This window comes from Candoia aspera, chromosome 2, assembly GCF_035149785.1.
Source record: "Candoia aspera isolate rCanAsp1 chromosome 2, rCanAsp1.hap2, whole genome shotgun sequence".
NCBI lineage: Eukaryota > Metazoa > Chordata > Lepidosauria > Squamata > Boidae > Candoia > Candoia aspera.
In genome coordinates, this window is record NC_086154.1 from 1,861,168 (window position 1) to 1,887,853 (window position 26,686).

The 26,686-nt window shown below is 44.2% G+C and overlaps 1 protein-coding gene across 8 annotated transcripts in view; it reads right to left on the minus strand.

Moving 5' to 3' along the window:
• Nucleotides 1-26,686, minus strand: part of LOC134491916 (zinc finger protein 91-like) — a 485,354-nt gene that overhangs the window by 220,719 nt on the left and 237,949 nt on the right. Inside the window, exons 1-6 of one of the 8 annotated variants that reach the window (XM_063295979.1) lie at nucleotides 20,010-20,582; nucleotides 19,583-19,697; nucleotides 19,388-19,455; nucleotides 16,701-16,830; nucleotides 13,852-15,822; nucleotides 12,636-12,958 (exon numbers count right to left, since the gene is read on the minus strand). The exons of 2 other annotated variants lie outside the window; for them this stretch is intronic. In XM_063295979.1, coding sequence (XP_063152049.1) covers nucleotides 12,915-12,958; nucleotides 13,852-15,822; nucleotides 16,701-16,830; nucleotides 19,388-19,455; nucleotides 19,583-19,697; nucleotides 20,010-20,501 — 2,820 coding nt within the window. In that variant the 5' untranslated portion in view covers nucleotides 20,502-20,582 and the 3' untranslated portion in view covers nucleotides 12,636-12,914. Of the gene's footprint in view, nucleotides 1-12,635; nucleotides 12,963-13,851; nucleotides 15,823-16,700; nucleotides 16,831-19,387; nucleotides 19,456-19,582; nucleotides 19,698-20,009; nucleotides 20,614-26,686 lie in introns of those variants that run through there. 5 more of the 8 variants (XM_063295981.1, XM_063295987.1, XM_063295980.1 and 2 more) reach the window with 5 other exon arrangements.

Consider the following 26,686-nt stretch of genomic DNA (forward strand, 5'->3'; position numbering starts at 1 on the left):
GTTTCTCAGTAAAATTTACCTCAGAGTTTTCTCAGTAAAGTTTACCTCACAGGTTTACCTCACAGGTTTCTCAGTAAAGTTTACCTCACAGGTTTACCTCACAGGTTTCTCAGTAAAGTTTACCTCACAGGTTTACCTCACAGGTTTCTCATTAAGTTTACCTCAGAGTTTGCTCAGTAATGTTTACCTCCCAGGGTTACCTCACATGTTTCTCAGTAAGGTTTACCACACGGGTTTACCTCACAGGTTTCTCAGTAAAGTTTACCTCAAGGGTTTAAATCACAGGTGTCTCAGTAAAGTTTACCTCAAGGGTTTACCTCACAGGTTTCTCAGTAAAGTTTACCTCACAGGTTTACCTCAGAGGTTTCTCAGTAAAGTTTACCTCAGACTTTTCTCAGTAAAGTTTACCTCACAGGTTTACCTCAGAGGTTTCTCAGTAAAGTTTACCTCAGAGGTTTCTCAGTAAAATTTACCTCAGAGTTTTCTCAGTAAAGTTTACCTCACAGGTTTACCTCACAGGTTTCTCATTAAGTTTACCTCAGAGTTTGCTCAGTAATGTTTACCTCACAGGGTTACCTCACATGTTTCTCAGTAAGGTTTACCACACGGGTTTACCTCACAGGTTTCTCAGTAAAGTTTGCCTCACGGGTTTACCTCACCGGTTTCTCAGTAAGGTTTACCACACGGGTTTACCTCACAGGTTTCTATGTAAGGATTACCTCACAGGTTTACCTCACAGGTTTCTCAGTAACGTTTGCCTCAAGGGTTTACCTCACAGATTTCTAAGTAAAGTTTACCCCAAGGGTTTACCTCACAGGATTCTCAGTAAAGTTTGGTGTTGTTTATTCATTCAGTCGCTTCCAACTCTTTGTGACTTCATGGACCAGCCCACGCCAGTAAAGTTTACCTCAAGGGTTTACCTCACAGGTTGCTCAGTAAAGTTTACCTCAAGGGTTTACCGCACAGGTCTCTCAGTAAAGTTTACCTCACAGGTTTCTCAGTAAAGTTTACCTCACAGGTTTACCTCACAGGTTTCTCAGTAAAGTTTACCTCACAGGTTTACCTCACAGGTCTCTCAGTAAAGTTTACCTCACAGGTTTCTCAGTAAAGTTTACCTCACAGGTTTACCTCACGGGTTTCTCAGTAAAGTTTACCTCAAGGGTTTAAATCACAGGTGTCTCAGTGAAGTTTACCTCAAGGGTTTACCTCACAGGTTTCTCAGTAAAGTTTACCTCACAGGTTTACCTCACAGGTTTCTCAGTAAAGTTTACCTCACAGGTTTACCTCACAGGTTTCTAAGTAAAGTTTACCTCACAGGTTTACCTCACAAGTTTCTCAGTAAAGTTTACCTCAGAGTTTTCTCAGTAATGTTTACCTCACGGGTTTCTCAGTAAAGTTTACCTCATGGGTTTACCTCACAGGTTTCTCAGTAATGTTTACCTCATGGGTTTACCTTACAGGTTTCTCATTAAAGTTTATCTAACAGGTTTACCTCACAGGTTTCTCAGTAAAGTTTACCTCACAGGTTTACCTCACAGGTTTCTCAGTAATGTTTACCTCACAGGGTTACCTCACATGTTTCTCAGTAAGGTTTACCACACGGGTTTACCTCACAGGTTTCTCAGTAAAGTTTGCCTCACGGGTTTACCTCACCGGTTTCTCAGTAAGGTTTACCACACGGGTTTACCTCACAGGTTTCTATGTAAGGATTACCTCACAGGTTTACCTCACAGGTTTCTCAGTAACGTTTGCCTCACGGGTTTACCGCACAGGTTTCTCAGTAAAGTCTGCCTCACGGGTTTACCTCACATGTTTCTCAGTAAAGTTTACCTCAGACTTTTCTCAGTAAAGTTTACCTCACAGGTTTACCTCAGAGGTTTCTCAGTAAAGTTTACCTCAGAGGTTTCTCAGTAAAATTTACCTCAGAGTTTTCTCAGTAAAGTTTACCTCACAGGTTTACCTCACAGGTTTCTCAGTAAAGTTTACCTCACAGGTTTACCTCACAGGTTTCTCAGTAAAGTTTACCTCACAGGTTTACCTCACAGGTTTCTCATTAAGTTTACCTCAGAGTTTGCTCAGTAATGTTTACCTCACAGGGTTACCTCACATGTTTCTCAGTAAGGTTTACCACACGGGTTTAAATCACAGGTGTCTCAGTAAAGTTTACCTCAAGGGTTTACCTCACAGGTTTCTCAGTAAAGTTTACCTCACAGGTTTACCTCAGAGGTTTCTCAGTAAAGTTTACCTCAGAGGTTTCTCAGTAAAATTTACCTCAGAGTTTTCTCAGTAAAGTTTACCTCACAGGTTTACCTCACAGGTTTCTCAGTAAAGTTTACCTCACAGGTTTATCTCACAGGTTTCTCAGTAAAGTTTACCTCACAGGTTTACCTCACAGGTTTCTCATTAAGTTTACCTCAGAGTTTGCTCAGTAATGTTTACCTCACAGGGTTACCTCACATGTTTCTCAGTAAGGTTTACCACACGGGTTTACCTCACAGGTTTCTCAGTAAAGTTTGCCTCACGGGTTTACCTCACCGGTTTCTCAGTAAGGTTTACCTCAGACTTTTCTCAGTAAAGTTTACCTCACAGGTTTACCTCACAGGTTTCTAAGTAAAGTTTACCTCATGGGTTTACCTCACGGGTTTCTCAGTAATGTTTACCTCATGGGTTTACCTTACAGGTTTCTCATTAAAGTTTATCTAACAGGTTTACCTCACAGGTTTCTCAGTAAAGTTTACCTCATGGGTTTACCTCACGGGTTTCTCAGTAAAGTTTACCTCACAGGTTTACCTCACAGGTTTCTCAGTAAAGTTTACCTCATGGGTTTACCTCACAGGTTTCTCATTAAGTTTACCTCAGAGTTTGCTCAGTAATGTTTACCTCACAGGGTTACCTCACATGTTTCTCAGTAAGGTTTACCACACGGGTTTACCTCACAGGTTTCTCAGTAAAGTTTGCCTCACGGGTTTACCTCACCGGTTTCTCAGTAAGGTTTACCACACGGGTTTACCTCACAGGTTTCTATGTAAGGATTACCTCACAGGTTTACCTCACAGGTTTCTCAGTAACGTTTGCCTCACGGGTTTACCGCACAGGTTTCTCAGTAAAGTCTGCCTCACGGGTTTACCTCACATGTTTCTCAGTAAACTTTACCTCAGACTTTTCTCAGTAAAGTTTACCTCACAGGTTTACCTCAGAGGTTTCTCAGTAAAGTTTACCTCAGAGGTTTCTCAGTAAAATTTACCTCAGAGTTTTCTCAGTAAAGTTTACCTCACAGGTTTACCTCAGAGGTTTCTCAGTAAAGTTTACCTCAGAGGTTTCTCAGTAAAATTTACCTCAGAGTTTTCTCAGTAAAGTTTACCTCACAGGTTTCTCAGTAAAGTTTACCTCACAGGTTTACCTCACAGGTTTCTCAGTAAAGTTTACCTCACAGGTTTACCTCACAGGTTTCTCATTAAGTTTACCTCAGAGTTTGCTCAGTAATGTTTACCTCACAGGGTTACCTCACATGTTTCTCAGTAAGGTTTACCACACGGGTTTACCTCACAGGTTTTTCAGTAAAGTTTACCTCAAGGGTTTAAATCACAGGTGTCTCAGTAAAGTTTACCTCAAGGGTTTACCTCACAGGTTTCTCAGTAAAGTTTACCTCACAGGTTTACCTCACGGGTTTCTCAGTAAAGTTTACCTCATGGGTTTACCTCACAGGTTTCTCAGTAATGTTTACCTCATGGGTTTACCTTACAGGTTTCTCAGTAAAGTTTACCTCATGGGTTTACCTCACGGGTTTCTCAGTAAAGTTTACCTCACAGGTTTACCTCACAGGTTTCTCAGTAAAGTTTACCTCACAGGTTTACCTCACAGGTTTCTCATTAAGTTTACCTCAGAGTTTGCTCAGTAATGTTTACCTCACAGGGTTACCTCACATGTTTCTCAGTAAGGTTTACCACACGGGTTTACCTCACAGGTTTCTCAGTAAAGTTTGCCTCACGGGTTTACCTCACCGGTTTCTCAGTAAGGTTTACCTCAGACTTTTCTCAGTAAAGTTTACCTCACAGGTTTACCTCACAGGTTTCTAAGTAAAGTTTACCTCACAGGTTTACCTCACCAGTTTCTCAGTAAGGTTTACCTCAGACTTTTCTCAGTAAAGTTTACCTCACAGGTTTACCTCACAGGTTTCTAAGTAAAGTTTACCTCACAGGTTTACCTCACAGGTTTCTCAGTAAAGTTTACCTCACAGGTTTACCTCACAGGTTTCTCATTAAGTTTACCTCAGTGTTTGCTCAGTAATGTTTACCTCACAGGGTTACCTCACATGTTTCTCAGTAAGGTTTACCACACGGGTTTACCTCACAGGTTTCTCAGTAAAGTCTGCCTCACGGGTTTACCTCACATGTTTCTCAGTAAAGTTTACCTCAGACTTTTCTCAGTAAAGTTTACCTCACAGGTTTACCTCAGAGGTTTCTCAGTAAAGTTTACCTCAGAGGTTTCTCAGTAAAATTTACCTCAGAGTTTTCTCAGTAAAGTTTACCTCACAGGTTTACCTCACAGGTTTCTCAGTAAAGTTTACCTCACAGGTTTACCTCACAGGTTTCTCAGTAAAGTTTACCTCACAGGTTTACCTCACAGGTTTCTCATTAAGTTTACCTCAGGGTTTGCTCAGTAATGTTTACCTCACAGGGTTACCTCACATGTTTCTCAGTAAGGTTTACCACACGGGTTTACCTCACAGGTTTCTCAGTAAAGTTTGCCTCACGGGTTTACCTCACCGGTTTCTCAGTAAGGTTTACCACACGGGTTTACCTCACAGGTTTTTCAGTAAAGTTTACCTCAAGGGTTTAAATCACAGGTGTCTCAGTAAAGTTTACCTCAAGGGTTTACCTCACAGGTTTCTCAGTAAAGTTTACCTCACAGGTTTACCTCACGGGTTTCTCAGTAAAGTTTACCTCATGGGTTTACCTCACAGGTTTCTCAGTAATGTTTACCTCATGGGTTTACCTTACAGGTTTCTCATTAAAGTTTACCTCACAGGTTTACCTCACAGGTTTCTCAGTAAAGTTTACCTCATGGGTTTACCTCACGGGTTTCTCAGTAAAGTTTACCTCACAGGTTTACCTCACAGGTTTCTCAGTAAAGTTTACCTCACAGGTTTACCTCACAGGTTTCTCATTAAGTTTACCTCAGAGTTTGCTCAGTAATGTTTACCTCACAGGGTTACCTCACATGTTTCTCAGTAAGGTTTACCACACGGGTTTACCTCACAGGTTTCTCAGTAAAGTTTGCCTCACGGGTTTACCTCACCGGTTTCTCAGTAAGGTTTACCTCAGACTTTTCTCAGTAAAGTTTACCTCACAGGTTTACCTCACAGGTTTCTAAGTAAAGTTTACCTCACAGGTTTACCTCACCAGTTTCTCAGTAAGGTTTACCTCAGACTTTTCTCAGTAAAGTTTACCTCACAGGTTTACCTCACAGGTTTCTAAGTAAAGTTTACCTCACAGGTTTACCTCACAGGTTTCTCAGTAAAGTTTACCTCACAGGTTTACCTCACAGGTTTCTCATTAAGTTTACCTCAGTGTTTGCTCAGTAATGTTTACCTCACAGGGTTACCTCACATGTTTCTCAGTAAGGTTTACCACACGGGTTTACCTCACAGGTTTCTCAGTAAAGTCTGCCTCACGGGTTTACCTCACATGTTTCTCAGTAAAGTTTACCTCAGACTTTTCTCAGTAAAGTTTACCTCACAGGTTTACCTCAGAGGTTTCTCAGTAAAGTTTACCTCAGAGGTTTCTCAGTAAAATTTACCTCAGAGTTTTCTCAGTAAAGTTTACCTCACAGGTTTACCTCACAGGTTTCTCAGTAAAGTTTACCTCACAGGTTTACCTCACAGGTTTCTCAGTAAAGTTTACCTCACAGGTTTACCTCACAGGTTTCTCATTAAGTTTACCTCAGGGTTTGCTCAGTAATGTTTACCTCACAGGGTTACCTCACATGTTTCTCAGTAAGGTTTACCACACGGGTTTACCTCACAGGTTTCTCAGTAAAGTTTGCCTCACGGGTTTACCTCACCGGTTTCTCAGTAAGGTTTACCACACGGGTTTACCTCACAGGTTTCTATGTAAGGATTACCTCACAGGTTTACCTCACAGATTTCTCAGTAAACTTTACCTCACAGGTTTACCTCACAGGATTCTCAGTAAAGTTTAGCTCACGTGTTTACCTCACAGGTTTCTAAGTAAGGTTTACCTCACGGGTTTACCTGACTGGTTTCTCAGTAAAGTTTACCTGAGAGGTTTACCTCACGGGTTTCTCAGTAAAGTTTACCTCACAGTTTTACTTCACAGGTTTACCTCACAGGTTTCTCAGTAAGGTTTATCTCACAGGTTTACCTGACTGATTTCGCAATTGTTGTATGAGGTCTCCTGTTTGTTGTATGGCCTCAAATCATTCCAAAGACATCACAGATCTGAGCACAGAAGTAGTTGCTGATCTATCATACTCTGGTTTCCTTGAGAGGGTGTCTGCCTGTTGGTTTTTGCCCCTTGGAATATATGTGTAATGGTTGCCTAATCCCAAATACTCAGTCTCACAAGCCCGGGCTTAAAGATAACTGATTTATTAAAGGAATAGTATGCAAATACAGAGAAAGCTGAGAATGAGCAAAAGCGCGCCAAATACAAACTTAAATGCCTTGCTTCCAACCCAGTCCCGCCCCGAGCGCTCGTTAGCAACCACCCTCTCCTAGGTGCTAGCAACCGTTACATCTGCCTGGGAAAGTAACCTTGAACAGAGTTGCAAACCCAAACATACATTCCAAAGTAGCAAAATAAGGAGCACAGCAATAATGGAAAATACCAGCAAACGTTCAAGCATGTAAGACACGGAAGAACAGTTTGACATGTGAAACTTTACGATGTGAACAACACATTGAAATGGTGAACATGACAATATGTTACTTGAAAGTTGAAATGAGAGAAGAACAAGGACCATCGGATTTGTCTTTTATTTAGATTTCATGCTGTTTTCAGATGTTCTAGATTGCGATGGTCCGTCCTAACTTCAATGATACGTCTGGCTCCTTCTAGATGGTGTCTCCATACTTCAAAGGCTACTTTAATAGCCAACAGTTCCTTATCCCATATGGTATATGCTTGTTCTGCTACCACCAATTTCCTAGAATAATATGCACATGGACACAGCTGGTTAGTTTAAAGGTCCTTCTGAAGCAATACTACACCAATGGCTACATCCAAAGCATCAGTCTCAACTACAAATGGTTGTAAGGGATTTGGATGTTTCAAGATGGGTTTGGACATGAAGGCTTCTTTTAATGTCTCAAACGTGTGATTTTCAGCTTCTCCCCAATGGAATTTTGCCTGCTTCTGTAATGAATTGGTCAACGGGTTTGTAACTTCTGCAAATCGTGGTATGAAGTTCCTATAATAGTTCGCAAATCCCAATAGATGTTAAACATCCTTCACTCTGTGTGGTGGTTGCCAAGGCTGGATCACGTGTACCTTGTCTGGCTCCATCTCTACACCATTGGCAGAAATTTGGTGACCTAAAAATTCTATGATCATTTGATCAAACTGGCATTTTTCCAATTTGGCATAAAGTTGATTTTCGCGAAGCCATTGTAATACTATGCGTACATGCTAACTATGTTCTTTCAAACAGGTAGAGTAAATCAGAACATCGTCTAAATAAATTACCAAGAATTGATCCAAAAAATCTCAGAATATCTCATGCATGAATTGCATGAATACTGCAGGAGCATTTGTCAGGCCAAACAGCATCACAGAGAACTCAAAATGACCATAATGTGTGCGGAATGCCATCTTACACTCATCTCGTCTAATTCTTATCAGGTTACAAGCTCAAGTCCCGTTTAGTAAATATCCAAGCACCCCTTTTTCTAGCAACTCTGAAATCAGTGGCAAGGGATACCGGTTCTTGATGGTAATATCGTTAAGTTTATGATAGTCACAGCAGAGCCGTAATTCTCCTGTTTTCTTCTTTATGAAGAGTACAGAGGCTGCAACAGGTGAAGTGGAGGGTCTGGTAAATCCTTTCTGTAAATTAGTGTCCAGGAACATCTTAAGTGCCTCCCTTTCAGGTTCAGAGAGTGTATAGATTCTTCCCATAGGAAGTTTAGCACCAGGTATGAGATCAATGGCACAATCGTACCTTCGATGAGGAGGAAGTCATTCCGCTTCCTTCTCATTGAAGACATCCAAGTATTCCTGGTAGTGAATAGGGATTGTTGACTCCATTGTTGTTACATCACTAGCTTGTAAACTTCTAGTTACATGCAGAGTGCAATGTGGGCTAGGAAATGCTATTATTCCACTGGACCAAGAGATGCAAGGTTCATGAATTCTCAGCCAATCCAATCCCAGGACCAACAGAAAGCGAGGCGTATCCACCACAAAGAATTCAATCCACTCGAAATGCTCTCCAATCCTCATAGCTAATTGTTCAGTGATTGTGGACACCGGTCCAGAGCATAGTGGTCTACCATCAATTGTCTCCACCATCGTAGGGGGTTCGATTCTATTTTGGGGAATCTTCCACCTATTAGCAAATTTCAAACCCATAAAGCTTGTGGAGGCCCCCTGTCCTAACAGTCAGGAATCACGCTGAGACAAGGAATAGGTCTCTAGTGTTTATTACTGCTACATAAGACAGAAAATCCTAACAAACTGAAGAAGCATGGGAAAAACCCAGACAGATAAACCCCAAAAGTTAAGGCAGGTCTGATCTGTGTCTCTTTGAATGGCTGCTTAATTCCTCAGTACTACGCATGCATTTTCCCCCCTGGATAGAGGCCCCCTCCTGCTCGCCATCAGTACTCATGACACCCCCGAATCTATCATTGCCTGGACTGTAATTGAAGGAGATTGTTCAATTTGAAGGATCACTGGTACCGAAAAATGTTCAGGAAATACTAGATGAGGTATTGAACTCGGGCTTGTTGCCAACTTTATCCAACCTAAGTGCCCCCTTAGGTTGGGCAGTTCCCGTTTCCCGACGCCTTGTTTGAACAAATTTTTACAAGACAATTGAAGGCCATGTGTCCCGGACCGGCACAATATAAATATAAGCCCTTCTGCCATCTACGTTCCTTCTCTTCCGGGGTAAGGTGGGAACGAGCACCTCTTAATTGCATAGGTTCTTCTGATGCCTTCCAATTCTGTGCCATGTGCTGAGCCCTGAATTAACAGGACATCTGGTTCGTTGTTGTTGCAAGCGTCCATCAATTCTCAGACAGAGGTGCATCAGCGCTTGTAACTTTTGGGGGCATTCAGTCCTAGCCAGCTCATCTAGTATTTCATCTGACAAACCTTCTTGGAATTGGTCAACTAAAGCCTCTTCCCCCCAGTTTAGTTCTTGGGTGTATACACAAAAAGTGCTAATGTAATCAGCCAATGGTAATTTGCCTTAAAATAAACAAACAAAAAACAAAGATGTTGGTCAAAAATATGACTATGTATAACCAAGAATTGTTGATGGTTAAAACTGGCTTTAAAATTGAAAAGAAGGTCAGATATCTGGGGGTGATGTTATCAAATATGAATTGTATGTTGTTTCAGAATAATTATGTTAAAATTTGGAAATAATGTTTAAAAAGACTTGTTAAGATGGGAAAACTTACAACTGTCACTTATGGGGCAGATATCTGTGATTAGGATGTTTTGCCTAGGATGTTGTTTCTTTTTCAGACTATACTGATTTTGACAACAGATGTACCATTTAAACAATGGCAGAAGGATATTTCTAAGTTTATTTGGGAAGGGAAGAAATCAAGAATTAAAAACAAACTGCTACAAGATACTAAAGAACAAGGGGCCCTAGAAATTGTGTTTGGATGCTTGTTGTTTGCTTTGGATGAAAGATTGGTTGAGTTTGAAGAATAAGTTATTGGAGTTGGAAGGACACAATCTGAGATTTGGGTGGCACATCTATTTGTGGTATGATAAAGTTAATAAAGATTTTAAAAATCATTTTGTTAGGCATGCCATATTGAGAATTTGGAATAAATATAAATTAAGATTGTCTCCTAATGTACCTATGTGGTTGTCACCTCAAGAAGCTTTCTTTAGAAGAGAAATGGTGGGGAAACCAAGCTGGTTGAGATATAAAGACTTGTTGAACTTTAAGGAAGGTGAACCTAAACAAGGGAATGAAGGTCGTACCTGTCACGTTGGAAGGTCGTACCTGTCACGTTTGTGCAATTGTCAGAACAATTTAATTTGAATAAAAAGATTTATAATTTTGTTAATGAAAAAAAAATTGAAATGGAACTTTGTACAAATGATGAACATGTTATTATGAAGATGTATAAAATGTTGCTGCAAATGAACTTAGAAGATGAGTATGTTAAAGATTGTATGATTAAATGGGCTAAGAATTTCGGATATAATATTATGCTTGAACAATTGGAGAATATGTGGAATAAAGGTTTGAAATTTAGTTTGAATTATAATCTGAAAGAGAACTTTTATAAAATGATGTCTCACTAGTATCTAACACCTGATAAGTTGTCAAAAATGTTTAATGGGGTATCAAATGTTTGTTGGAAATATTCTCACGGTGAAGGAACTTTTTATCATCTCTGGTGGACTTGTGGGAAGGCTAAGAAATTCTGGGATCAAGTATGTGTTATGATTCAAAAGATTCTTAAAGCAGATATAGAAACGTTCTTCTTGGGTTTGATGGATAAGCAGCTTGAGAAGCAGCATGGGACTTTGCTGCTGTATACGGTAACATCGCAAGACTCCTATGTGCACAAAGATGGAAAGATCCACAAATTCCCTCAAGGGAGGAATGGATGGTTAAACTAATGGAACTGGCAGAAATGGCTAAATTGACAGCATTAATAAGAGAAAATGCCGTGACTGGATTTGGTTCTACTTGGAAACGTTTGGACTATTTGCTTCTATCTGAAAAAAAATGAAGTTCTGATTTTGGGTTTTGATGATTAAATGGTTTGAGTTTATAGAAATAATGTTATTAAATGTTTAATTAATGGTAAGAGATTAAATTTGTATAATATGCATTTTTATCTGTGTTGGAGAAGGTTGGAAGTCACCATCTTGCATTTTCTATTTCTGCACCTTTATAGTTTTTCTTTTTTTTCAGTTCTGTATACTACCTTTTCTGTATTCTATCTTTTGTATTTTAACCATACTTTGAAAAACCAATAGTTTTATATGTAAAAAAAGAAACACAGCTTGGGTCTTTTGGTTATTAGCAAAGTCAGGCCTGAAGTGATGGAAGATGGGGGTTGGCAGGGACTCAGGGAGGGAGGAGCTGGGTTAGGAAAATTAGGATTCCTATGGATTTCTATTTAGTTGATTCAATTTATACAGCTGGCCTTCTCAAAGTCAAGACTCTGGGCGGCGAATAACTGGTGAAACACTATGTAGCAGCCTGTAACAATGAAAACAATCCTGAAGAAAAGATCCTGAATAAAAAGAAATATCAAAAGAAAACAAGTTCCAAATAAAAAGGTCAAACTTGTGGACATTCTAGAAATTCTACCTCAAAGCACGGCGCTGTGGTAAAGAAATGAACAGTGGGAGAATGGCGTCCCTTATGAGAGGAGAAAAGGCGGACTTACAAAATGAAGGAAGGCAAATAGTGAAAAGTGAATATAAAGCTCAAATACCATGAGGCAAAAAAAATCTGTTTTACTTAGGGGTTGAGTAGGGAATATACCTCAGGAAATATGAAAGGGAAGCTTAAGACCTTGGGAGAATTTAACCAGAATATCTTTAGGTTATGAATAAACAAGAGAAAAGGCAAGTATAAAGTTTGTTCTAGCCAAGAGCTGGAGACTCCACTGGGTTGAAGAGTTTCCTCTTCATTTGGAGGAGACAATGCAAGAAAAGAAGATTTAGCTACAATGAGTGAAACAAAGAATTTAAAGGGGGGGGGAGTGGTTAAAAAGCAATTTAAAAAGGAGTTAACCAGTCCCCAGGCTACCTGAGGGACCGTCTCATCCCCATAACATCGACCCGCCCCACCCGGTCAGGCAGAGAGGGCATGCTACAGACCCCATCAGCAAAGGAATTTCATCTAGTGGGGCCCAGGAGGCAGGACTTCTCGGCAGTGGTGCCCGCCCTTTGGCATGTCTTGCCACCGCTAACCCCCCCCCCCCCCCCCCGCAGTTGAGACGGATTTCCTTGCTCCCACTTTCCAGAAGAAATGGAAGACCTGGTTCTGTCGCCTTGCTTGGGAGGGGGGGGGGTAACAGCTCCACCTGGGGGTAGTTGGCATCATAGCATCCCTTATTAATTTTATCTCATCTTGGATTTTATATTTATTATCTTATTTATGCTTTTAGATTGTAATTTAGGTTTTTATATTTTTATTAGTTTTATTGTAAACCACCCAGAGTCCCCCATTGGGGGAGATGAGTGGTGATACAAATTTAAATAAATAAAAATAAATAAAGTTCTCTGTTCTTTTCAGCCCCCTTCTTTATTCTCCAGTTTGACCCAGAATCGATGAGCAGTTTGAATAAAAAGCTTCAAACCAGCATGAGCCTCTGAAATCCTGAAGTATGCCCCCCACCCAAATCCTTCCAAAAATTTTCCTGTGTTAAATTTTTTTAATGCCACTAAACAGAAAGACAATTTAATACATGCCTGGAAAGTAACCACACCATTGATATTTAATTTTATTTAAATCAAATTTAGACATTTTCCTAGTCCTCTTCACATCATAGAAAAGCAAAATATGATCCTAAATATGTATCTTCACATCCCAGAGGCACTTCCCCTTCTCATTTCTGTCTGTTTGGTCAGGAGGAACTGAAATAGTTCTCTGAAGTAGTTTTTCTTAATTTCGTATTATTTTATTTTGGTCCTCACTGATTTCCACGGGTCTCCCTTCCTGCTTGATCATGTGCAATGTCAGCAGAATGGAGTCACTTTCATTCTCATTCTCCTGAGTATCCCTAACTTGGGACGGACGGACGAAAGATTCATGAGAAAATTAAAGCACAAATCCTCATAATTGTCACTTTCAATTCAGTATCACAATTATTCAGTGATTCAATTCAGTATCACACTCCATCTCTCTCTTTGTGTACTCTGATGGAACTTGCATTCCCTTTGGATCACAATACTGCTTCAGACCCCAGAACCTCTCTGCTGCACCATTTCCAACTTTTTGGGAGGACAGAGAAGTGTAGGGTCCTCTGAGAAACTGTGACTGTATTCACGAATGAGAAAGGGAGGGTGAAAATAATTCTAAGGGGATTAGGCATAAGAAGAAATGTTTAAACTAATAGAAGTGACTGTGAATCAGCTGAATTTCTATCTGCAGGTCTGCTATAGTGGAAGAAACACCAACAAAGCTTTGCCTTGAAGAGATGCAGCAGGGAGATGCAGCTCCTTCTACTGCCTGGGGAAGCAGCACCTGTTAAATGTCTGCCTGTTCACATCCCTCCCAGAACCAGGATGAACTGGACACTGGGATAAACGTAAACCTAAGAAAAAAAGATTTTCTCTTATTGATGTGCAGTGGTGCTGTTGTCCGACTCTTCGTGACCCCATGGACCACAGCACACCAGGCCTTCCTGTCCTCCACTGTCTCCTGGAGTTTACTCAAATTCATGTTCATTGCAATACTGTTGGCCACCTTCAAATAAGGTACCTTCAAAAATCCACTGTTCATAATTAAAAATGAGGTGCCCCTTGTTTTTGTTTTCATTGGTAAATTCATCTCTCTGGGGCTGCCAGTTGTGAGGGTCAAAGTCAGAAAAACCTTCCTTTCCTACTTCAGCATACATAAATAGGAGATGCATAGACTTAATCAACTAAATCTAAAATTCATATGGATTCTCACCTAAATGGATCTGTGTGTGGCAAATTAGGTCATTGCTTCTCCTGAAGCCCTTTCCACACTCCACACATTTATATGGTTTCTCTTCTGTGTGGATCCTGTTATGGGAAGTAAGGGAACCACTGTGACTGAAGCTTTTTCCACACTCCACACATTTATATGGCTTCTCCCCTGTGTGGATCCTGTTATGGGAAGTAAGATCGCTGCTCGTAGTAAAAGTCTTTCCACACTCCACACATTTATATGGCTTCTCCCCTGTGTGGATCCTTTTATGGGAAGTAAGGGAACCACTGTGACTGAAGCTCTTTCCACACTCCATGCATTCATATGGCTTCTCCCCCGTGTGGATCCTTTTGTGTCTCATAAGGGATGCATTTTCAGCAAAGCTCTTTCCACATTCTCTGCATTTATATGGTTTTTCCCCTGTGTGGATCCTTTTATGGGAAGTAAGATGACTGCTAACAGTAAAACCCATTCCACACTCCAAGCATTTATATGGTTTCTCCCCTGCGTGGATCCTGTTATGGTATGTAAGAGAACCACTGTGACTGAAGCTCTTTCCACAGTCTGCACATCTATATGGCTTCTCCCCTCTGTGCATCCTTTCATGGGAAGTAAGATTTCCCTGTTGGCTGAAGCCTTTTCCACACTCCATGCATTTATATGGCTTCTCCCCTGTATGGATCCTTTTATGTCTCATAAGGGATACATTGTCATACAAGCCCTTGCCACACACCATGCATTTATATGGCTTCTCCCCTGTGTGGATCCTTTTATGGGAAGTAAGCTGACTGCTCTGAGTAAAGCCCATTCCACAAACCATGCATTTATATGGTTTCTCCCCTGTGTGGATCCTGTTATGGTAAGTAAGGGAAACACTATGGCTGTAGTTTTTTCCACACACCACGCATTTATATGGCTTCTCCCCTGTGTGGATCCTTTTATGGGAAGTAAGCTGACTGCTCTGAGTAAAGGTCTTTCCACACTCCATGCATTTATAAGGTTTCTCCCCTGTGTGGATCCTGTTATGGTAAGTAAGGGAAACACTATGACTGAAGCCTTTTCCACACTCCATGCATTTGTAAGGTTTCTCCCCTGTGTGGATCCTTTTATGAGAGGTAAGCTGACTGCTATGAGTAAATGTCTTTCCACACTCCATGCACTTATATGGTTTCTCTCCTGTATGGATCCTTTTATGAGATGTAAGGGAACAGCTCTCACTGAAACGATTTCCACACTCCATGCACTTATATGGCTTCTCCCCTGTGTGGATCCTTTTATGGGAATTAAGATGACTTTTAAGAGTAAAGCCTTTTCCACAGTCCATGCATTTATATGGTTTCTCCCCTGTGTGGATCCAGCTATGGGAAATAAGTTGAATGTTCTGAATAAAGGTCTTTCCACACTCCATGCATTTATATGGCTTCTCCCCTGTGTGAATCCTTTTATGGGAAGTAAGATGGCTACTATTAGTAAAGCTCTTTCCACATTCCATGCATTTATATGGTTTCTCCCCTGTGTGGATCCTGTTATGGTAAGTAAGGGAAACATTATGGCTGAAGCTCTTTCCACACACACTGCATTGATACGGCTTCTCTCCTGTGTGGATCCTTTCATAAGATGTAAGGGACCCATTTTCACGAGAAAGAGTGAAAGTCCCATTGTAATTTTTTTCATTTTCTCTACATATATAATCTTCTTTGGTTTGCGCTGGATAGTGTTCATGTACATCGAATTTGTCTTTTAGTAGTTTTACACTTTTCCCAATATATTTTTTCTTTATTTTTTCTTCTTGGGCAAGGAAGTCTTGCCTCTGAGCATCAATGGAAGAGGAGCTTTCCTGATTCCAATTCTTTGACTGGTTTCTCTCATGCCCTTCAAGTTCCATTTGAGTTGCAGGTTTCTGCATTCCGTCTCCCTGCCTGATCATCTGGAATAGTTCCCTTGAGTCTTTATTCTCCTGCCGGTTATTTCCTTCAAAGGAAAGGAGAAATGAAAACGATAGCGAGGTTAGGGGAAAAGATCAAAATGTAGGAAGTGATATGAGTTTCCTTCTGAACTTTTGCCAAATTCCACTATCTTGAACTTTTGCATGCTTACAACGGCATGGTATAGAAATGGTTATTTCTACATTCATGAGCCATAAAAGCTTTGAAAATATCTAAAGCATCCTTTTTGTTTGGAATTATCCTTATATATTCAAATCTCACAGACAGTCAGCTCTGAGTTAAGGAAGAATCAGGAGAAAACCTAACATTTTTTGGAGCGCGGCCAATTATAGCAGAGACCTGTGAGACCCAAACTAACTTCCATTTGCTATTCATTTTTCTCTTGCCAAAATCACATGCTTGCAGAGAAGAAATCCTAGAGATCTTCCGTTAACCTTAAACAGCATGTTTGCAATGGAGAAACGGCACCTTTTCGCCCCTAATCCCAAGACCCAGGACAGAAATGAAAAGGAAGAAGAGGCATCCACCCAAGAGCCTGAAGAAATGACAATCCTTCCTAGGACAGACATTTGGGCATCTGGGCATCTGTCTAAACATCTGGGCCCAAAAAGCTGAAACCAGCGTGATGGAGTTGAGCATCTCCTCAAGCCAAGGACTTAGGTTGTCACTCATATGTTTAAATGGAAATGGAAAAATTCACCAGACGAGAAATGGCATGAGATGCATCTAAGCAGAGAGCCACTGACCTCTTTCCTTCCTTGGAGCAGGAGAAGGCCAGACCTTTTCCTTCTCCCTCCCAGGAAGTGACATATGATTGGAGATTTTTTAAGAAGAAACAGCTGATGGCATCTGACTGCCAAATGTCTTCCTGAACACTCTGAGTGGAGAGTAGCAAACCCTTACCCAGAGAGGCCACGTTCCTACAATTCTCCAGCATGACTTCTTGATGCAGGGCTTTTTGGCAAGGATCCAGCCGAGACCACTCCTCCTCGGAGAAACACACAGCCACCTCCTCGAAGGACACAGGACCCTCCTGAACAAGGGGAAAAAGAGCAGAACAGGCCCAGGAGCTTTTGCAAGATCTGTCCTACTGTTCACACATTCCCAGAGCAAAGATGCAGAGAGAGCATGCTGTTGACCCCATCTGCAAGAGAATACCATCTGGCGGGGTCCAGAAGGCAGGCGTTCTCTGCAGTGGCACCCGCTCTTTGGAACATCCTTCCCCCGGAGGTGAGATTGGCCCCATCGCTCCTGGCCTTCCAGAGGGAATTGAAGACCTGGCTCTGCCACTGGGCATGGGGCAGGGAGGAGAATAGTCATACTTGGGGCTGGCTAGTGCCTTGAAGTGCCCCTCCTACACAAGGACAGAATGAGACCATAGCCATCAGGATTTTATTATATTCCGTAGTTTTTAAAGTTGTCTTAGTCTGTATTTTATATTGGAATTTTATTGTATAGTTATTGTTTTATGCTGTAAACCACCCAGAGTCCCTCCGTTCGGAGGAGATGGGCGGTGACAATTTTGATAGATAGATAGATAGATAGATAGACGGACAGACGGACAGACGGACAGACGGACGGACTAACTTAAATGGCTATGCTTGGTTGGATTCCAAGGTTTGGGTGAGAAAATGGAAAAAGCCAAAAGCCTTTGACTGAAGAAATATTTCAGGCAGGTTTTATCAACTTGATTGATTCTGCAGGACTGTCAGTGCCATTCAGTGAAAGCAACCTGTTTCCTTCTGGATCCATTGATTGATCAATTGATTGATCAATCCATCCATCATCAAAAGACTCAGCATCTGAAGAGAATCACCTGGCAGATGCCTTGGAAACCCCACCTATCAGTGACTCCGATCCATCCATCCTGTGTTTGAGGAAGGAAATGGGGGCGGGGAATTCTAGCATTTCAGAAAATGGCTTATGGTGTCCCCAGAAGAACCAATCCTGTCCATGTTCAACACCTTCATGAAAGAGACACACAACCCAGTTTCTGCTCCTCCTCAGATTGCAAGGAAGCTGCTAATAGTGTGAGCCATTGGCTGAATGGGAGACAAGACAGTGGAGAAAAGGGACATTTCTCAGCCTTTGCAAAGCTGGATTGTTTGGCCTCCAAATCCAGGAACTAATCAGAGGATTAGAAACTATTTGGAAGCCAAAAATGCCTTTCAGAACAATTTTTACTTAGAGACTTTTCCATCTGGCCACCTGCATTGGATTTTTAATGGCCTGCCTCATCTTTTAATCTGATACACTCATTTTTGTTATCACTGTTTGTCAACAAGGCTTTTTAAAAACAGAAATGTGCCAGTGTATTTAGTTATTTTTGAGCAGCCTTGCCCAATTCCAAGTCAATTAATTACAGAAAGAATAGGGCTCTGTTTAGCATCGCTACCCCTGTGATTGGAGTTAAAATCGCTGCAAGAAACATTAACAATCTCAGATATGCAGATGATACCACTTTGATGGCTGAAAGCGAAGAGGAACTGAGGAGCCTTATGATGAAGGTGAAAGAAGAAAGTGCAAAAGCTGGCTTGCAGCTAAACCTCAAAAAAACCAAGATTAGGGCAACCAGCTTGATGGATAACTGGCAAATAGAGGGAGAAAATGTAGAAGCAGTGAAAGACTTTGTATTTCTAGGTGCGAAGATTACTGCAGATGCTGACTGCAGTCAGGAAATCAGAAGACGCTTAATCCTTGGGAGAAGAGCAATGAGAAATCTCGATAAAATAGTTAAGAGCAGAGACATCACACTGACAACAAAGGTCCGCATAGTTAAAGCAATGGTGTTCCCTGTAGTAACATATGGCTGCGAGAGCTGGACCATAAGGAAGGCTGAGAGAAGGAAGATCAATGCTTTTGAACTGTGGTGTTGGAGGAAAATTCTGAGAGTGCCTTGGACTGCAGGAAGATCCAACCAGTCCATCCTCCAGGAAATAAAGCCAGACTGCTCACTTGAGGGAACGATATTAAAGGCCAAACTGAAATAGTTTGGCCACATAATGATTAGACAGGACACCCTGAAGAAGATGCTGATGCTGGGGAGAGTGGAGGGCAAAAGGAAGAGGGGCCGACCAAGGGAAAGGTGGATGGATGATATTCTAGAGGTGACGGACTCGTCCCTGGGGGAGCTGGGGGTGTTGACGACCAACAGGAAGCTCTGGCGTGGGCTGGTCCACGAAGTCACGAAGAGCCGGAAGTGACTGAACGAATAAACAACAACAACCCCTGTGATAACATTATTTCTATCTCTTGAAGAACTTCTTAAAAAATTAGTTATTGTAAACTAATAGCAGGAAAAGGAGCTAGCAGAAGGAGAGTTAAGTACTAGTCTTTAAAAAAAATTCCTAGTAAGAATCTCAGTACAGAAATTACAAATCATTGTTACCCAACAACAGACTTCAGAGGAGGCTAACCTGACCGAGAGCAACTTGAATCTTCTACTGCCCATTCCTAGTTGCTCAGGAACACGAAAATAACCCAGCCCAGACAAGAGGGGAAAATGGAAGGAGAGAGTGCTGTGTACACCAGCTTGACTTGCTGAAGGAAAGGGAGAATAGAAACCTAATCAATAAATGTCCTCCTCTTACTTGAGTTGCAGGTTCAACCACTGCTTCAGCTCCACCATAAGAAGGAGACAACTTCATGCTACTCTTCCCTGTGTGGGAGACAGAATTTTAAAGTGCATAGTTAATAAATTAGGAGGAGGTATTCTATAGGAGAGAAGACACAGAGAAGATGAGACAGCTGGGATCTCTCTGGGGAATGGGAGGACCTTTGATTACCTCCTGAGGTGTCCTGATTTGGATCTTCCTGAGAGATCCTCCTGAAAAACAGCTCCGGAGGGGGATTGGATGGATTCCTCCTTCCTTCAGGATCTCTGATCTCCACAGCAAAGGGCTTGAAATAGTAGGCAGGAGAAAAGAAGAAGAATTAATGGACATCACACAACACGAAGGGGATTCTCGTTCTCTGAACACAACTTCAGAGCCCCCAGTGTTCCTCAGTCAGGCTGGAAAGTAAGAAAGAGATCAAGGTTGTCCCCAGTCTGTCTTCTGGAATCGATAACGGAACAATGTGCTACAAGAATTAGGGAAACATCTCCACATAGTATGAATGCCAGAGAACTCTTGAAAGGAGGGGTTAAGGATTCAAACACATTGTTTATTCCATTCAAAGCCCTTCTGGGCTCCCAAGATGAGGGTCTCTCACCTGCAACCCGACCTGCTCCTTCTGCTCCTCCGCCTGGCTCAGGAGGAAGCCCTCGGCCAGGGCCACCGCCTGGCAGCTGGTCTCTGCTCCGCACTCCCGCACCCAGCGCTCCACCTGCAGGGGCAGCAGGGCCAGGAACTGCTCCAGAACAACCAGGTCCAGCATCTGCGCTTTGGTGTGCTTTTCTGCTCTCAACCATCGACTACACAAGGAGTGGAGCCGACTGCAAAGACCGCGGGGACCCTCGGCCTCCTGGTATTGGACGCTCCTGCAGTTCCAGGGCTGAAGTTCTGAACGGCTGGTTTCCTCCTTCAGGGTCTTCTGCCCAGTTCTTGCCAGGATCTCCCCACAGCTCCCAGGCTGAGCAGCAGAAGGGCCTTTTCCAGTTCCCTCACCTGCTAAAGGTCGTCCCTCCATTCTTTTTCTGCCCTGTAACACAACTCCGAATCGGTCCGAGGAATCTTGTGGGTCTCCAAAGGCCTTTTCATTCATAGGACCTTCCTGTAGCCGCAGGAATGACCCCAGCAGGCCATTCAGCCCCCTTTGCCCAAGAGCTAATTTTGTCTGTACGTGAAGACGTACAAATGGCTCCCAGTTTCTGTATCTGAGATGGAAAAGAAAACAAATTCCAAGATTTAGAAAGTGGTGGACTTAACCCTGGAACAACACTCGTCCTCATGGAAGGAAGGATTTTCCTGAGCTGGTATAGACTACAGTGGCATTGAGCAGATTGGTCCTGTGTGTGTGTGTGGTGGAAAATACACAACTGACTTCCATCAAGAACTTGGAACACTGAAGAAATATTCCAGGGGCATTTTCTATGTTTCAGTTCCCATAAAATGAAATGCCAATGAAATGACCATGGTTCAGGATGTTCCATTTCCCCTTCTTCGGGGTCTAACCCTAACCGGAGCGGGAGGCGCCGCCCTCGTTCACTCACCCTCCTCGATTGACTTCCTTCAGGGACTTGGAATACCCAGGAGATGCATTTCAGAGCATTTTCTGTTACTTTCTTCTCACGAGGGAGGGCTTCCTTTTTAAAAACCTAGATCTAGATTGTCCTACTAACAGCGTTCACACAACATGCCAAACCCCCAACACAAGGAAAGTTCAGTTCGCATAAAATGAAATGCCGGCGAAAAGACCCCGGCTTAGGCCGTCCCGTTCCCCTTCCTCAGCGTCTGCCTCTCACGAGCCTTCGAAGTCACGCCGCTGCACGCAGGCGCGTTCGCACAACCCGCCCCGAGCCCGGACCGGCCGCCCAACCGCAGGGGCCGAGTTCACATAAAAAACAAGGCTTGAAAGAACGCCGGCGCGGAGTCTGCAAACTCTCCCCCCACGCGGGGGCTCCCCCTCCTTCCCGGGGCTCCCGGACTTGTTCCCGCGGGAATCGCGGCTGGTCCGGAGCTCCGCTTCCCCCCCGCCTGCGACGCGCACGGAGAGGGGCGGCAGGGGCGCATGGGATCCGGGCTCCCCCGCTCCCCGGACTCGGAAGGCGGAACCGGACGGGGACTTGGCATGCGCCACCTCCTCCTTCAGCGCGAGAACCCTCCGCCTCGCGCGGCCCGGGAAGAGGCCCCCGCTCACCCAGGGTCGCCCTGGATCTCTTCCCTGCAAGCCTTCCCTGCAGCCTTTCTGCTGCCTGCGAAGCTCAAAGGGTTAAAGGGAGAGAGCGCAGCGTCCTAGACGGGCAAGACCTGGGGATGTCACTTCCTTCCCTCTGCCGCCTCTGGCGTTCGCCCTCCAGTGGCCCAGTGCTGAAGCGCAGGGTGTCCCCTTCTCTGGCAGAGGTCGCCCCCTGGTGGATTCTGCGTGCAATGCAGGTGCTCATGCAAAGCGGGGAGAAAGGGTGCATTTTCCGGGGGGGCCAGGAGGAAGGAGGCTGTTGTATCCCCCCCAATCACTTCTCAATCCAACTGCTTTTGACAAGGTTGGACCTGTCTCCCTTTTTAAGAAAGTTTCTGGAGAAAGTCCAGTCCCTGCATGGAGAGAGGAGAGGGAGCAAAGAACAGACAGGAAATGGAATTCAGCATTCTTCTTATTCAGGACACTCAATCCTGCCTTGATTCTGCATCCCATAAAAAAGGTCAGCGGGAAACTCTGACGGGCTTTCAAGATTCTGTCATTATACCCCACAACATTATTGCAGAGCTCCAGTAGGCTTTGCGGAGTCCGATTCCTGACCTGGATCCCCTGAAAGGGCAAATGCAGAGAGCTGTAGAGGAAGCAAGAGGATTTGGCTCCTTGGCAATCAGTTTCCAGCCAGGATACAGCATTGAAATTGCATTGGCTGCACTTATGGAGGACTTATGGGGAGAGCAGGATTGGGGGAGTGCAACCCTCCTTGATCTCTCAGTGGCTTTTTAAAAATCCCACCATTATTTGTTTTTATAAATAACTTAAGGCAGCAAACATACCTAATAACTCCTTCCTCCTCCTATTTCCCATCAATCCTCAGGAGCAAGTGGACTGTCCTCCGAATGGAGGCACTATGTCGCCAATCACTTCACCTTGTCCGTCCATTCGGTTTTCTTGGTAAACCTCCAGGAGGGGTTTCCCATGCCTTCCCCTGCCCAGTGAGAATGGATGCCTTTGCCCTTGTCACTGAAGTGATCTTCCCCCTCCAGCATCTTCCTGCATTGCTGCGGCCCAGTAGAGGTGCTTTAGCTGGGCAGCTGGGATGATTCTCAGGCCTTGGATGACCAGCTGGGGTTATAGTGTTGATGACGTGGCTAGATTAGAGCCTGCGGGACATCTAGTTGTTGATGTCGCTGTACAGGAAAAGAAAATTCAAAGCTGCAGAGACAGAAGCTGGCAAGGGAGTGTCCTGGTCTTTGGGCTTTTCTGTTGTCTCTTCTGAATGGTATGTAAATGTTGTTTACCTCTATGTGTCTGTTGATGGCTGCTTGGTCTGAGTGCCAGGCTTCTGGGAATTCCCTGGCGTTCTTGGATTTGCCTTGGTCTAGGACGCTCACCGTTTCCCTTGCCAGCAATCAACACCCAGGTATGCAAAAATCAAACTAGGGTGAACACCAGATGAACCAATGAACAATGGGGGAATGGTTGGTGAAGAGGATGGAACTTGCTCAGAAGGCTAAACTGAGGAAAGACAATATCAGAGAAAAGACAGTATCTGCCTTAATTGCTGACTGGAAACCCCTTATGGATGCTTTGCAAGAAACAGAACAATTATGATTTATAGTTTTAATGAAGACAGAAGAGATTAGAGGAAGAAGGGAGTTACGCTGCAGCCAGAGAGTAAGAGGTAAATTTACAATTGTACCCATAACTGCTGCAAAGAAGATCAGAAGCTACTTCTTTGTATCTTTGTCTTTCTCTTCTATTTTTCCTTTATTTTTTCTTCCCCTTTTTTTTGGCATCTTTAGCTTTCTCTTTGATTTCTTCTTTTCTGTTTTTCACTTTATATTAGTTTGTATTAGTTTTCATCTTCTTTTTAAAAAACCTTTAATAAAATTATACCCCCCCCCCAAAAAAAAGTCCCAGGCCCGGATGAAATACACCCTAGATACTAGAACTGCTGGGAGAGCTGTCAGCATCTCTGACAACGGCCTGTGAGGAGTCCTGGAGAATGCTGGAACCGCCAGAGGACGGGAGAAGACCAATTATGAAAGCAGCTGTGGGAATGACCATGGGAGACAGTAGGAAAGGGGCCTGGGAAGCATCTTAGAAAGGCCCCTTCCCAGAGGGAGAGGGGCTTCTTCCTCTCACCCCCGCCAGGCAAAGTTGCCGCTTCTCCATCAAACGTCATATTTGGGGGAGGGGCTTTGAAACTGCGGAAGAGACTCCGGGCAGCGCTCGGTCCCCGCTTTGCAACGGTGAGGACCCTCCCTGCCACTCCTTCCCAGAGGAGGCAGATGCGGCACAGTCCCCCTTTGTCCTCTTGGGGACCGTGAAGGAGGGCAGAGGAAGGTACGGGGCATTTATTTATTTATCCCCTTCCTCCCCCCCCATTTCCTGCCCCCTTGGATCCGCAGATCGTCCTGCGTGGTAAAAATAATCCCCCTCCCCCGCCGGTCCCTCTGCCATAGCCGCGGCGACACTTCGGGTTCCCCAGCGATGGCGGCGGCCCGCCTCCGTCGAAGGGGAGCCGGAAGCGTCTTCCTCCCGCAGCCTGCCCGGCCTCTGCCCGCGGGCTTGCGCTGGCGTTGCGGGCGAAGGTGGGCGCGGCGGCGGCGGGGGGGGGGGTCTCGACCCCCACCGTGCAAGAGGATGATGGTCCCGCCTCTTCCCCCGGCGTGCAAGGCATCCCAAGCTCCCCGGGGCAGGGGCGCATGGGTTAGAGGCAGCCCCTCGCCCTCCCCGCTTGCCAAAGCCTTGCTCGCCTTGGCGAAGAGCGCGGCGCGGGGGAGGCTCCCGTTGGGCCCCCGGGGTGGACTGCAACCGCCATCGTCCCCAGCCTGCGCGATGGGGGCTGGGGAGGCAGAGGAGCGAAGGCAGCCCTGCGAGGCCCCTCCCTGCTCTCCCCGGTGCAACCCGCAGTTCGCGGATGGGAGCCTCCGACGTGCAGAATATCCCCCCTGCAAAAAAAGATCTAAAGGCCAAGCACCCCGGGGCATGTGCAGAGTGCCTTTTCCTTTTCTCCTCCCAGAAGTGGGGTGCCCTCTGAAATCCCTTAAACAAGGATCTGTTTCTTTGTCTTGGGGTGTCCCTTGGGGTGCAGGATTTTGAGCCCCTACAGGCTGAGAGAATGGGGGGCAGAGGAGGTCCCCCCTCCATGCCCTGATCCATGGCTGCAATTTGTTGGCTTGCTGCTTCTCTGGCTATTCAGCCGCTGGTCCAACTCTCCTCCCGTCGCTTCCCAGGATCAAAACTTGAACGGAGAAACAGGCATTGTTCCACTGGGTTCCCCCCACATACTTGCCCGACTAGACCACGGGCACACTCTTAGAGACTGTGCCCACCTGTCATGGTCCCAGAAAGTGGGCTAGTTCCAAATCCAGGTCACAAGCGTTGTGGGAATGCAAGCTTTCTCTCTCCCCCACCTCCTGGAAGCCCCCCAGCTCAGACCTGGGTTCAGAAGGTGAAATAAGCAAGGGGCCTGTGGATGAACCTCCCTTCTCTCCCTTGTAGGCAGCACCATAGCTTCGGGGCTGGTCCTTCCGCGGGTCGTAGCTCAGTTGAGTTTGTGGCTGGAATAGATGACCTCCTTGTTCCTTTTACCTGTTAGACTGGGAAACTGAAAAATACCCACAGAACCAGAACCCATGGGTTAAAATTACAAGGAAAATGAAGAACTTCTAATATCTCCATCTTGGATTTTATATTTATATTTAAGAAGTACTGTTTTTATTGTCTTTTAATCTGTATTTATTTTTAGTTTTATTGTAAACCTCCCAGAGTTGCTCTTTGAGCGAGACGGGCAGTGACGAAATTTGAGATATAAATAAATAAATAAGCTTCTGTGATGTAAGGACCATTACATCACAGAATAGGGGCCGGGTTACCTAAGGGACCGCCTTCTCCCAGTTGTTTCTGCCCGTCCAATTCGATCTAGTAGGTTGGGTATGCTGCGGGTCCCGTCAGCGAGGGAGTGTCGGCTGGCGGGAACTAGAAGGCCTGCCTTCTCTTCTGTAGCGCCTGCTCTCTGGAACATCCTCCCTCCAGAAATTAGGATCTCCCCGACCCTGCTGGCCTTTCGTAAGGCCGTGAAGACCTGGCTTTGTGCCCGGGCCTGGGGCCTCGAGCGTGTGGATGGTCCCGCCTCTTGGCTGTATTAATATCCATGCATTGCTCACTTGGCAGCCATGTATATTTATGTTGTATTTATTTTATATTTTAACTGTTTTAATTGTAATTGTTTTATGGTTTTATTGTTGTAAGCTGCCCAGAGTCACTCGCTGAGATGGGCGGCTATAGAAATCAAATAAATCAATAAATCAATAAATAATCTGTCCTCTGTAGGCTTCAGGCCACACAAAGCTTTCATTCTCTGCTATATGCAAAATAAAGTTTTGGTAGCTCTGTCATAGTCAGCAGCTATTTCCATATTTGGATTGTTTTTCAAAGCCACCTTAGTTGTCCCTTTGAGTCAGAAGGTCTCCGAAAGCCAGCCCTTCACTGATGCTGCTTGTTCTGTTGTGCATAGCTATCCCATGGGTGTTTCTTGCTTGGCAGACCTGCTTCCTGATGTGTGGTGACTTCATCTAAAGAAAAATAAATAAGGGTGACACGTTTCACTTTGAAAGAGGTGGATCATTTGGGTCTTTTAAAGAAAATGGAACAAAATGGAAAGAAGCCCTCACCATAGCAGGTACTAATCGAAGAGAATCTCTGTAGCTCAGGGTTGACCTGTGGAGGCCTTGGTGCTTTCTGAGCCTTGTGGTTTTCTTGCAGATGTTTCATTGCCAGACTAGGCAACATCTTCAGTGCAAAGAGGGAGTTGTTTCACCACAGATTAGATGTTCCATTTTTCAGTTCTGTTTGTAATCTAGTCTTTTCTCTGTCTTTCTGTCCAAACAGGTTTGGCAAGGGATGATTCTCCTGCTCAAGAGCTGTACTGGATCTCATTGAGAACAGTCAAAGATGAAGCACAGGAAGAGGCTACTGGTGATCCAAAGGGATCAAGGAGACAGGAAGGAAAACAAGCAGAGACTGGGAGGAATCTATCCATTGATAGCGAAGTGGAAGATAATTGTCAGAACATACACCAGAAAAAA